The sequence below is a fragment of the Mustela nigripes genome, chromosome 3 (assembly GCF_022355385.1).
Source record: "Mustela nigripes isolate SB6536 chromosome 3, MUSNIG.SB6536, whole genome shotgun sequence".
Classification (NCBI taxonomy): domain Eukaryota; kingdom Metazoa; phylum Chordata; class Mammalia; order Carnivora; family Mustelidae; genus Mustela; species Mustela nigripes.
In genome coordinates this window covers 28,924,463-28,936,865 of record NC_081559.1, presented here as the reverse complement: position 1 = coordinate 28,936,865, position 12,403 = coordinate 28,924,463, and the positions used below count along the sequence as shown (strand labels likewise).

At 58.2% G+C, this 12,403-nt stretch overlaps 1 protein-coding gene across 7 annotated transcripts; it reads right to left on the bottom strand.

The window, feature by feature from the left end:
- Nucleotides 1–4,529: 4,529 nt before the first annotated feature.
- Nucleotides 4,530–12,092, bottom strand: GMPPA (GDP-mannose pyrophosphorylase A). 7 transcript variants are annotated; one of them, XM_059393552.1, is made up of 13 exons: nucleotides 12,003–12,092; nucleotides 11,094–11,153; nucleotides 10,894–10,991; nucleotides 9,887–9,990; nucleotides 9,434–9,620; nucleotides 9,018–9,077; nucleotides 7,333–7,463; nucleotides 6,136–6,270; nucleotides 5,936–6,033; nucleotides 5,716–5,762; nucleotides 5,428–5,583; nucleotides 5,164–5,332; nucleotides 4,530–4,832 (listed from the first exon to the last, which is right to left on the bottom strand). In XM_059393552.1, exons 2-13 carry the CDS (start codon nucleotides 11,131–11,133, stop codon nucleotides 4,732–4,734), a joined length of 1,326 nt encoding a protein of 441 aa, XP_059249535.1. In that variant the 5' UTR covers nucleotides 11,134–11,153; nucleotides 12,003–12,092; the 3' UTR covers nucleotides 4,530–4,731. The 7 variants fall into 7 exon arrangements, with proteins under 7 accessions (XP_059249535.1, XP_059249542.1, XP_059249537.1 ...); XM_059393559.1 differs by having other exon boundaries at nucleotides 5,428–5,520; XM_059393554.1 differs by having other exon boundaries at nucleotides 11,997–12,078.
- Between the last annotated feature and the right edge of the window lie 311 nt (nucleotides 12,093–12,403).

The following is a 12,403-nucleotide window of genomic DNA, read 5'->3' as shown; positions in this document are numbered from 1 at the left end:
GAGTGGCATCTGTACAGCCGGACAAGGCAGACAGCACGGGAATGGGGGGCAGAAGAGTGAGGGAGGTGACAGGGCAGGAAGGTTCTGCCAGAGAACCTGAGAAGGTACAGGTTTTACTTGGGCAAGAGGCCTCAAAGGCAGAACTAAAGACCTCCCGTGATCCAGCTTGGGGGTTCCAAAGGGAGCCTCCAAGGTCCTTACCGCACCTGAGCTTTCCGGACTTCCCCTCCCCCGACCTCTGCAGATTCCCCGCCCCCCACCGTCTGTATTTGTCCCTTCTCACCTTGGGTGGACCCCAGCCCCCTTTCCTGGGTGGCCCACTCATAAATGACACGATTCCCAAACTCTTAGCATTCTCCTAGAGAGAGTCCCCAGCCTCCTCCGCTCCCAGAGGATGGACGGCACCTGGCCACCCTTCCCAGCCCAGACACCTGTCCCAACCCTGGCTCTGGTGCGGACCAAGGGATGAGCTAGTGTGGGACAGACGTGGGCGGGAAGGGACAAGGATGGGGGGGCGGAGGCCGGGACTGGGCCAGGCCAGGCTGGGGAGCGAGCGGCGGTGACAAACGGGCTGTGCGGGGGCCGGGGGGCGGGGGGCGGACGGCGGCTGATTTATCTGGGTTATTTATGCTGCGGACGAGGCAGGAGAAGCGGTTAATGAGAGTTCCAGTGAAGGGGGGTGGGGAGGCCAGGACGTGATCAGAGGCGACTGAAGAGGGTTAGCGTCCCACCGCCAGGCCCTGCCCCCACTGCTGGCCAGCATTCTGCACCCCCTACCCCGTCCTACGTAGGGCCAGCCTGGCGTGATCCCATCCTATTCTGGGGATGCCCAAGCTGAGACCATGGATCACTGGGGGCTGAAGGGCACCAGGCCCAAGATCGAGGGGCCAGTGGCTGGAGGAACTGAGGAGGGGACCAGAAAAGGGAGAGCAGGGAAGAAAGACGAGAAGAAGAAAAAATCTTGGCGAGGCAGAAGCTGCCCAAGTCTGTGGGGCCTGCAGGGTTGCGGGGGGGGGTCAGGTTGGGAGGAGGAAGGGACCTGAGTGGGCGTGGGTGGGCAACCTCAGACTGGAACGTGGAGACAGGGCAAAGGGTACTGGAGTGCAAATTTGGTGTCAGCTAGAAGCCATCCTGGGAGCCTGAGAGGCAGAGAGAGGCTGGGAGTGGGGGTGCTGGTCAGAGAGAAGAGGGAGCCAGGAAAGGAGGGGGAGAAGATCCAGAGAAGGAGGGGGAGAGGGCTTTGCAGCAGTGAAAGCTGCTGGGAGCAGATAAGGCGGCACAGCAGCAGGAGGGATTAAAGCTCTGAGGGGCAGGGGCGGGGGCACGGCGCTGGACGGGGGACGGGGGTGCGGGGCAGGAAGGAGAGGGCTGAGGGCAGGACATCAGGACCAAGAAGATGAGCAGGAGAAGCGAGGGCTGGGAAAGGGGCCAGATTAAATCAGGGGGCCAGAAGGTGGCTATCTCCTGGCAAAGACAGGAAAGAAGGGGTCCCTGCTCATCTCTCTGGGGATAGGGACTTGACCACTACTGGCGAGCCCTCATGCCCTGCACACGCCAAGGGTAGCAGAGCTAAGCAGTGGAGTGCATGCCAGATTGGGGGGTGGCAGGGAATAGCCTGGGGAGCCTCTGAGCTCCAGGCTACAGAACAGAGGGCACGCAGCGCCTCCTTGAGGTGGCTGATGGAACACCGTCACGGGGAGCACCAGTCAAGGGTGCTCAGCCAGCTGGCCCTGGAATAGAGACTCCATCACACCCAAAGAGGCAAGAACCAGAGCTCCACAGGGGATTTCTTTGTGTCGAGTATGGGCACGGAGGGAGGACAGCGGCTTTGCCCAGGCTCCTCGCTTAGACCTGCAGCCCTCACTACCTCCTGCCCTCCAGTTCTCCAGGCCTCTCAGAAAGGGGCGCTCGGTAAAGGGGAGGCCCCTGCTCCCTCCAGAAGAACCGAGGTGGCCCAGGCAGCAGAGGGGAGCCGGGAGGGAAGGAAGGGGAGGAGGAAGAAGGGGCGGGAGGAGGGGAGCGGGGGTGGCGGGCGGGGCAGAGTAATTGCGTGTTTGTCAGTTCTCCTGTCTGCACAGGAGGGAGCGCGTGTGGTGGTGGTGGGTGTAGCTTCACCCTGAGGAGTGTGTCTGTTGGCAGAGGTGTCAGTGTGTCTGTCTCCGGGGTCTAGGCTCTCCTTGGCCCCCGCCCTCCCCTTTGTGTTTTGGGGAGCGCGGCTCTGGGCACACCCAGCTGTGCTCGGTGCTGATGCGGCAGATGTGGCGGGGCCCCAGCTGTGCCTGCTTCCCGGAGAGGGGGAGGGGGGGGCAATCTGCTCCCCCGATAATGGCTGCTAAGCGCCAGGGGGAGGGGATGGAGACTGGGGTGGGACTGGGGCCCAGGTCAGCCTCGCCAAAGGGAACAGGAGGGAGAGGAGGGCCCTGCCCCCACTCCACCCCACCCCGGCCAACCTCCCCCCCAATCTGTGTTCTTGGCTCGGCCTCTTCCCCTCGCTGGCTCCTGAAGCCCATCCAAATTTCTCTCCAAGCTCAGTCCCCATCCCCAGCCCTCCTCCCATCGCCCCATCCAGTTCGGCGCCAGGGACCTGCCCCCCCTCCACAAGCCTGCTCCCCCTCACTGATTTTACAGAATAATCTTTTTATGGAAACCTAAAAAAGCACTAATGGCAGGAGCGCACCCCTCCCCCGCATCCCTTCCCCCGCTCATCCCCCCAGTTCCCTTGGTTTTCTCTCCTCAAACCCTTTGGGGACCAGCACCCTCCTACCCATACAGGGCCAATGAAGACCTAGACGTGGAGGAGCAGGGGGCTCCCACATCGTGGGCCCTCAGCTGTGCCCTCAGAGATGAATTGGCGCGCGGTCTTTCCCAGGGCAGACAGGAGCCGGAGAGGAGTGGAGGGCGTTACAATTCCTAAGACCTCCCCCACCTCCCCAGGAGCCCGCGATAGGGACTCTGCCAGCCTGGTGGGAGGGGACAGGTTTCAAAGATCCCAACTACACTAGCTATCCCCCCATCCCAAACACTGACCCTTTCCCCTTCCAGTGCCTCTCCCCACCCCCACTGGGCCTAGGAGGGGGGTCCCGGGGGCCAGGGCCTGACACAGACTTATTGGATTTCACGGTGTTTTGCTGAGAAAATAATTAAATTATCATATTTATGATGGAACTGCCATGGCCTCTGCCAACCACTTGGAACAGAAGGGTCAGGACTGGGGTGGGGGGCAGGGAAGAGACCCCGGCCCCAGACACATAGCCCAGCCTTCTCATCTCCCGGCTTCTCCCTCAGGGAGCTGACCCCAGGCCCAGAGGAGGCATCTGTGGCCCCCTCCCCACCCCATGCAAATGGAAGATCTGGGCTGGAGGTAGGGCCGGGAGATGGGGAAGAGTCTAAGCACAGGCAGGTTATAGGTCTGGGCTGCTGAAGCCTGGCTCCTTTCACGCCTGCTCTCATGCAGCCTGCTGGGCCGGAGGGGGGCCCGGGAGCGCAAATCCAACCCAATCCCCACACTACCCTCAGCCCGGCTACTGGGGGAGCGGGTCTTCCCCATGGTCCAGCTAAGAAGCTATGAAATCCCAGACTCCGGTGCTGATAACGAGGTCCCGGCGCCCCGCCGCCTACCACCCCTGCCTGCTGCCAGGACCCCCTCCTCCCCCCCACCCACGCCCTGCCCCCCCATTCTCTTTGGGTAATTAGATTCCTCTCAATTAGCAGATTACGATCATTACCAGCTCATCTGGCAACTAAGCTCTGCACCCACAGCTGGGGAAAGGGGGGGTACCAAGAGGGGGCACATGGGGGTCATGGGCAAACATGAGAGATGGCTGGGTTGCTCTGGGGCTAGGGGAATGTGGAGAGGACTAAGATCTCCCAAAGGACGGAGTCAGGGTGGTGGGAAGTGGCCAGGGCCCCTCCCCTCCCAGCACACTCCCGGACTTGGAGATGATGAGGCACCAGTTTAGGTCTGCCCCACCTGCCAGGGGAGTAAGAGACAGAACCCACGCAGGCCTCGGGTGGGGAGAACCCCCACTCCGCCAAAAGCCAGGCTAGGAGCAGATGGAGCTGGCAAAGCGGAAAACAGGCTGGGGCCGGGCTGGGCAGGAACTGAGAAAAGCAGCCACTGGTGACCCAGTATCGGGCCCGTGGCTCTCGGTCCCTGAGCCCACCGCCAGCGTCCCACAGCCCAGCCAGAATCCTGCACCCTTCCTTTTGGAATCCTTACACTCGGAGCTCGAGCCAGGCCCAGTGAAGAGGAACAGGAAGGCGGGCGAGCCCTCAGTGCTGGAGCAGGGGTGAAGGCAGGGGCCAGGCAGGGGCCAGACAGGCTGGGAGCCTTGGGGGCTTTCCTCCCAAGCAGAGCGGGCGCAAGAGGCTAAAGGCAGTGGGAGGGGGAGATTTACCAGGGCTCCAGATTCATTATTCATGAGCCCGCAGCAACGACTCCAATTTAAATGCTAATGTGGGGGGGCCTGACTCAGCTACCCGCCCCCTCCGCCCTCACCCCCAGCCCAGGCACAAGCGGGAGTCCGTGCTGGCTCCAAGGTCCACCTGGGTTTATTAGGGACCGAAGAGGGAGGCCAGGAGTCCCCCAGCCACCCACGTTGCGCCTGGCACGTGAAGATCCTGCCTGCCTTCCTCTGGTCCTTTTGGACAGAGGCCGACCCTGCAGGAAGGAGCCTCGAGGGAAGCAGGTAGGAGTTGGGAGTTGGGGGGGGTGCCTTCTGGGAGTCCCCCTCAGAGGATGATCTGGTTGGTGAAGCTGCGGCTCAGCTCCTTGTGTGGCAGAACAATCGAGTTCAGGATGAGCACCTCAGCAGGGATCCGGACGCGGCAGCCTGCAACCGGGAACGAGAGCACCCAGAGGAGGAAGCCCCCCCCCCAACTAAGAAGCCGTGGGGAGGAGAGGCCAGAGGCAAGGAGCTGGGGCCATGGCCATCCGGGAGGCATCCCTCCCTGCCCATCTGCGCCCTGGCCTCAGACTCCCAGTGACTCAACAGGGCCTGGCACACAGCAAGCACTTTGTAAATGTTTGCTAAAGGAATAAACATAAGCATACGTACACATGCGCGCACACGTACACACACACACACGTGTGTCCCATCCCCACAGGGCAAGGCCAGCACCTGTGGAGGTTTTCCCCAGCCCTAGTCCCCAAGGAAGCCATACCTAGGATGGTGATGGCAGGCAGCAGCTTCCCGTCCTTGAAGAGGCTCTCACTGTCCATATGCGCTCGGGGGTCGTTGGGATTGGGGTCATTGGGAGTACCCTCCACACGGGCCCAGCGCCCCACAGTGCTCCCCCAGCCCACAATGGTGTGCAGGACACACGTGTGCTCCTGCCAAACACGACAGTGTGCGGTGAGGGAGGAGAAGGGTCCAGATGCTGAGCCCACGGGGGCCACCCCCTCCCAGCCAGCCACCGGGTGCCTACCTGCAGCGTGGCCCCATGGAGGACAATGCTCTCTCGGAGCCGCACGCCCTCGCCCACGGTCACCCCCTCCCCGATGGAGACATTGGGGCCCAGCTGTGGAGAGGAACAGATCCCATAAGCCCTGGGGGCCTTGGAGAAACCAGAATCCAGCCCCTTCTAGAACAGATAAGAGGGAAGGGACCTGCTTGAGCCTGCACAATGGGTGGCCACAAAGCAGAGCCCCACCTTCTGAGCTCAGAAGTTCTCTGCGTCATCCCACCCATCCTGCCAGCCTGGCCCCCCACTTACCACGGCTGATGGGGCCACCTTAGCTGTGGGGTGGATGTAAACGTTTCCTAGAAGCAGAAGAGAAGACCTGGGGGCAGCTACCCCACACCATACCTGGTTGTGGGGGGGCGGGGCAGGGACTGGGGCTTCACCTCTGAATCTGAGGTCAGGAGTCCTGGCTCAGAGGGCACAGGGGGCTGGGGTTGGAGGCAAAGATGAGGAAGGGAGCAGGGGGACATACCTCGGATTCGTGGACCCCCGGGAGTGTGCTTGGCCAGGCGTTCTGGGTGAGTGAGCTGGTACTGACCCAGGTAGAGGCGGGAGGCATAGAGGGCTGAGCTGGGGGAGCCACAAAGGGGGATGGAGGATTCAGGGGCCAGCAGGTGCCTACCCCCCACAAATCTCAGCTCCCAGGTGCCCCAGCCACCTCATGAGGCATACCCTGCGGACTTGATCTGGCTCCAGATCCCGTCAGTGAGGTGCACATAGATCTGGCCCTGCCCAGCCAGGGCGGAGAACACGTCCTGCTCTAGGCGGATGGTGCCTGCCCCTGGCCACAGGCCTGAGGAGTCCTCCCTGGCAGAGAGGAGAAGCGGACATCAGCTCCCCAGCTGAGCCCGCCCAGGAGGCCAACGCGGTGTCTCAGGGATAGTGATCCCAGGGAATCCCACTCTCCAGGCCTGGCTAGATCTTCTCCAAAGGGACGCTCATGTCCCAGGAAGCACTGCCAGTACCCTCCTTACCCACATCATCCTCCCACCCCCACCTGGGGTGCGATCCCAGGGGACCCCCAGGCATGGACCGATCCCCCATCTCTGCCCCAGGCCCAGGGAGTTCGCCCGGGTGTAGCTTCCCCCCCATGTCCCTCTCCTCCCCATCCACTCCTCCAAACCCCACCTCGGGTCACCCTCCCTCTCACAGGATGGAATGAAACACAGACACTCACCCCAGAGGAAGACAGCTGGTGAGGGCAGAGACAGTCACAGAAAGAGAGGGAGAGAGAGAGAGATGGTAGAGATGCCAACTTAGCAGAAACAGACAGAGGCCAGAAGAGATGGAGAGAGAAGCAGAGATGGATGGGAGTGAGTGGAGCATGAGACAGGGAGCCGGTGGGGAGGAGGGAGTGAAGGCCAGGACCCGCGGGGACAGGGACGGGGCGGGGGCCCTTATCAGGTCCGGGGCCTTACAGGGATGACCTGGGGAGGGGATTGTGGCCAGCAGGGCTCTATGTGGTATGTGCTGAGGGGAGCCTCAGCCTGACAGTGAGTGAGTGAGTGAGTGAGTGTGTGTGTGTGTCTCTCTCTCTCTCTGCATGTCTCTGCACCCAAGCGTGTGTGCGCCCAAGTGTGCGTGTTGCCGTCTGTTCCAAAAGACATCTCCGGGACACTCAGGGCTGGAGAGAAATGGACCAGAAGGGGAGTGGGCAGGCAGTGACAGAGGAGGAACTGGGATGGATAAGGAAGAGGGACAGAATGAGGTTAGAAGGGGAGGGGACTGGGAAGGCTTGGCTAGGGATGACAAGTGGAAAGGAAAAGGGAGGAGGAAGGTGAGCAGGTGAAGAGCCTGCAGAGCCTGGGGGTGGGGGTGTGCTCTGTGACTGGGGGACTTGGGGTTACAGGGCCATGGGGCCCGCCTCACAGTTGCCCATCCTGCTGGTTACGCTGGAAGACATCCCGAAGGGGCTTCAGGGCTTCCGGGGAGAAGAGGTAGATGCCACAGTTGATGATGTCACTAACAAAGGTGCTGGGTTTCTCCACATAGTGCAGGACCTGAGGACAGAGCAGGCTGGGTCCAGCAGAGGGGCCCCCTCCCCAGCCCTCCACCCTCCACTTCTGCCACCATCCCCTAAGACCTACTCACCACCAGCTACTCCCTGCTGCTAGGATGGTCTTCCTAAAATGCAGAGTCTCTGCCCTTCACCTTCAGGACAAATCCCAATGGCATGCCTTTTCCCTCCTCATTGTCCCCACCTCCCAGCACCCCCAGCACACAATTCACTGCCCGTGCATGCCTGTGCCTGGAATGCCCTTTCTCAGCAATTCATCTGGAAAACTCAGCTTTCAAAACCCGGTCGACCTTGCCACTTCCTCCGTGAACCTGTGTTTGTCCCGCACTATGCAGACCTTCTCAGGTCTGGGCACCCCTGGCTTCTGGCCACACATTACTGTGGCCCTTGTGTCATTTGCCATGGTTGATTTCTGACTGTCCTTCCCACTGTGTGTATGTGTTTGGCGGGGGGGGGGGGGTGTTCCTGAGTGGCAGGGATTCTATTTCTTTGGCTCTGTTTCTTCCATATCTAGCTAGTGCCTAGTAGAAAACTTAAAAAAAAAAAATTGCACATATCTATGTGTGCGTGCCTGTTTTTTCTTTTAAAAATTTATTTTTAAAAGATTTTATTTATTTATTTGACTGACAGAGATCACAAATAGACAGAGAGGCAGGCAGAGAGAGAGAGAAAAGCAGGCCCCCTACCAAGCAGAGAGCCCGATGCAGGGCTCGATCCCAGGACTCGGGATCATGACCTGAGCTGAAGGCAGAGGATTTAACCCACTGAGCCACCCAGGTGCTCCCTAAAATTTTATTTATTTATTTGTCAGAGAGAGAGAGAGAGATGGCACAATCAGAGGGAGCAGCAGGCAGAGGGAGAAGCAGACTCCCTGCTGAGCAAGGAGCCTGGTGTGGGACTCGATCTCAGAACCCTGGGATCATGACCTGAGCCGCAGGCAGCAGCCGCTTAACCGACTGAGCCCACCAGGGCCCCTGCGTGTGCCTGTTTTAAGTGTATTTTTGATACTAATGCTTGAACAAATAAGAGGGCTGTATGAAAGTGGAGCTCAGGGTAGGGAGTTTCACAAACTAGGACTGAGACCCTCTACCTGGCCATCCCACTCCCACCTCGGGAATGCCAGAGGCCCCATACTGTTTCCTGCCTCTGTGCCCTTGCATAGCCTATTCCCTCCACCAGCAACGCCTTCCTGTCTCCTTCATCTCCATGAATTTAACCCAACTCTGACCCTGCCTCCTCCAGGGAGCTCTCCCTGCCCCCACCCAGGCAAGGCTGGGCTGCGCCTCCTTCCATGTTCCCACAGAACACCGCACGGAACACCATACAGCCGTCGGGGTGCTGCACCCATGGAAATTAACTCTTAATCTCTGCTCTTTGTCAGTCTCCCTAGAATGGAAGATGAACGGCCAAGGGTATGCCCCACCTGATTGACAGCACTGGAGCCCACCCAATAGCATTCTAGCATTCTCTGGAGGCAGAGGGGAGCGGACATGATGATACAGAGTAAGAACCCAGCCAGCCCTGTCTCTGCTCTCACCTCGTGTGTCTGTGGGTTCTCTACAATACAGCCATAGTTGAGGGACTGTGTCCTGTTAGCCTGAAAGACAGACACACCAAAACAATGACCCGCCTGCTCCAGGGCGATGAGGTCTGTTTTCTCTTTTTTTCTTTCTCTCCCCTGTAGCACCTGGCACGTATTTCCGCCACTGACAGGCCTTCAGCGGGGGAGAACTGACAGCGGCCCTCCCCCTCCTTCCTTCTGAGCAGCCAAAGGGCTCAGGTCTCTTCCGCCACCAACTCCTCTGCTACTTGCTGGGATTTCTGGCACATTCCCCTGTTGATGCCCGTTCCCTCTAGCTCTCTGGGCTGCCTCTGCCTCTTCGACACACTGCATTCCAGGAACTTCTCTGGATCACCCCCCTTTACCCCCTCCAGCCCTCCCGGCCCCCTCACCGTGGTGCCAAGGAGCAAGAAAGGGTGAGGCTGGTGTCTATAGGAATCCAACATAGCAGTCAAGGGGAAGTCGGAGCAGACATCAGCGTTGAGCACAAAGAAGGCCTCGGGGCCCCCGGCCAGGATCTGGTCCCGGAAATGGTAGAGACCACCTCCTGTGCCCAGGGGCACAAATTCCTGCAGGTACCTGTCCCCGGGGACCCCAAAGCCGGCTCAGTGAGATGAGAGGAGGCAGATAGCATGAGCCTGGGCACCTGACTCCTCCTGCTCCCAGAAATACACCTGCCTGAGGCCAATATCCTCAAGGATTCAGAGATTCCCAAATAAGACCCCTCCTAATCTATAAGGGCAAAGTCTGCCGAATGCTGACTCAACCCACTCACAAGAACTCTGAGGCCTTGGGCACTGCTCCCACTCCCCATACACCCCATAGCCCCCATACCGCACAGACACCTGATGGGGAGGTTAAACTCCTGCTGAGCAGCCTCTAGAAATCGGGTAAGGGCCTCGTCAGGCTGATAGAAGCCAATGAGCAGAATCTCCTGCATCCCAGGGACCTGAGAACAAGGGAAGAGGTTGGGAGGAAAAAAGAACATATCCGATAGGACAGAATACAGGCCCAGGAGTCCAGAGGCCAGAGCTTTGGTCTCAGCTGTGGGGCCCCTACGCACTCACTTTACCACTCTGGTCTGTGTTCTCCTCCAGACAAAAAGAAACCTAGAGGAAGTCTGTCCCTGTTCTTTCAATCTTATATGATTCTCTTGTTTGCCCACCCCATCCCCGCATCTGAGGATCACCCTAGCTTTGAAAGATCCTGCCTACCAAGCTGCATGGAAAGATCATCCATTCATTTTCTCCCATATTTATTATCTGTCAGTCTGAGCTTGAGATCAGTGTGAGATAAGGGTACCATTTATCAAGTGCCTACATTGCACTAGGCACTTTACCACATCATCTCTTAAGTCCTGCCATCCCCCCAAAGTAGGCTTAATCACCCCATTCGACCAGTAAGAAAACTAAGGCTCAGAAAGGGTGAGGAATTTACTCAAGTCCTTAGAGCAGGCAGAGACTGGATTCAGGTAAAACCTTGCCTGTCCTGATGCCAAAAGCAATAAAGAAATTAGCTCCACAGTGAGCAAGGGTTTGAGTTCCATGCTTTGCTATCATTCAGGTTCCTTGGACTATAGCTTTAAATGGTCTCGAAGATTCCTGCCTGATCTTGCATTCCATGCTTTAAAAATAGGAGTGAAGTCTGAACAAGAAGAGGCCAGATGAGAAACCAGATTAGCGAAGAGAGCAGGGCAGCTGCACTGCACAGCTCCGAGGGACACCATTCACACTGTCATTTATAAATGGTAGTCCCTGGAGTTAGGCCTGGTCCGAACACGACGTGGTTGGAGGGGGAATAGAGCATGAAGATGAACAGGAAGCTAGGTGGGAGGGGGAACCTCTGGGGTTACCTGGGCACAGGCCTCAATGTGATGCTGGATCATAGGCACCCCCGCTACTGGAAACAGGGGTTTGGGCACCTCAAAAGACAAAGGCCTGAAGCGGGTCCCTGAGAGAAGAGAGAAGCACATTTTAGCTTCCTGCTTCCCTCTTCCTCCTTTCCCCAGTCAGTCCAGCCCAACCTCCCTACCCCTTTCCCTGGGTTCCTCACCCTTTTGAGGGCCTCCAATCAGGATCACAGCTTTGAGCATGATGGCAACTGCTACCTAAACTTCAAATCCCAACAGAGAAATCCGGCTCAGATCTCACACCCCAGCCCAAGAACCCCACTCACATCCCAAGCAAACCCCAAACCCCAAATAGCAACACTTAGCCCTCTCACAGGATGTAAATCCGAAATTCAATAGAGTCCCTCCTTGGACACATCTCACAAATCCCATACATCTGAAACCCCAACCCAGATTCCAACCAGCCCTAAAACCCCACAGTGATTTCTGCTAAATCCTGAAATCCACACCCCATCATTTGATCCATCAGACTTCCTTCTGGCCATAAACACATTCAGCAAACTCAGAAACTCAGCAACAGACCTTAGACCCCAAACCCACTGATTCCCAACTGTTCCATTCTTATGCTACAGATGTTAAGCCCCAGATCCCAACAGTGAACCCTGAATACTGAATCTCAAATCCTGAGTGAGCCCCACATATTTAACTGCAATCCTAAGAATGAATCCTAAGTAATAACGTATCTGGTGAGTCCCAAGTCCAAGCAAAAAACCCCCTATATGCTGAATTTGAATCCTAAAACTAACCTTTAAGTGATGAACCCTGAATCAAAAGACAGATTCCCTTGGCATCTCAAACACGGAATCTATCTCCCCCTGGGTCCCAATACTGGAGACAAGTCTGAAACTCGAGTCGAAGCAATGATTGCTGACCCTCTGAACGCCACAACCGACTCTGTCTAATAAACCCTAGCCTTGCGTAGCCAGGGGATTGTGGGACCAACACAAGAGCAGACCTCCGAAGGGCCAGCCGGGACCTCCGAGCAGCCCTCAGTGTAGGGGCCGTCCCCTGCCCTCTACCCCTTCCGCCACCCCTCCATCAGCAACCTTTACCACTAGCTCCCTTTATTCCAGCTCTGTCGCCCGCTACTGCTTGCTCCTTCCGCGCACGTGTCTTCTCGCGACTCGCGAGAACTCTTTCGCGGAGTATGCCGGGAATAGTAGTTCTTACGATTCCGTCGTTTCCCACAGCCCTCTCCTCTATCCGCCCCTCCCACCCCCACCCCCCCACGCCCGCTTGTTTCTAACTACAGGAGAGGAGGGAGGTGGGACTTATGGGAGAACAAGGGGCATGGCCAAGGGATCTAGGCGGGGCTAAAGAGAAGAAGGGTGGGGCCTAAGAGGCAGAGGAGGGAAGCTGAGATTAGGACTTTGCACTGTCTGGGAATGGGCCCCAGTGTAGCCGCCAAGGGAGGAGCAGGGTCCCAGGAAGACGCGGGCCTAGAGACGAGAGG

Coding starts and splice junctions, on each gene's coding strand:
- GMPPA (XM_059393552.1), bottom strand. CDS start 11,133: ATGCTCAAAGCTGTGATCCTGATTGGAGGCCCTCAAAAGG. Junction 9,991..10,893: donor ACATTGAGGCCTGTGCCCAG/GTAACCCCAGAG, acceptor CCTTGTTCTCAG/GTCCCTGGGATGCAGGAGAT. Junction 4,833..5,163: donor GCCTGCCATCACCATCCTAG/GTATGGCTTCCT, acceptor TCCCGGTTGCAG/GCTGCCGCGTCCGGATCCCT.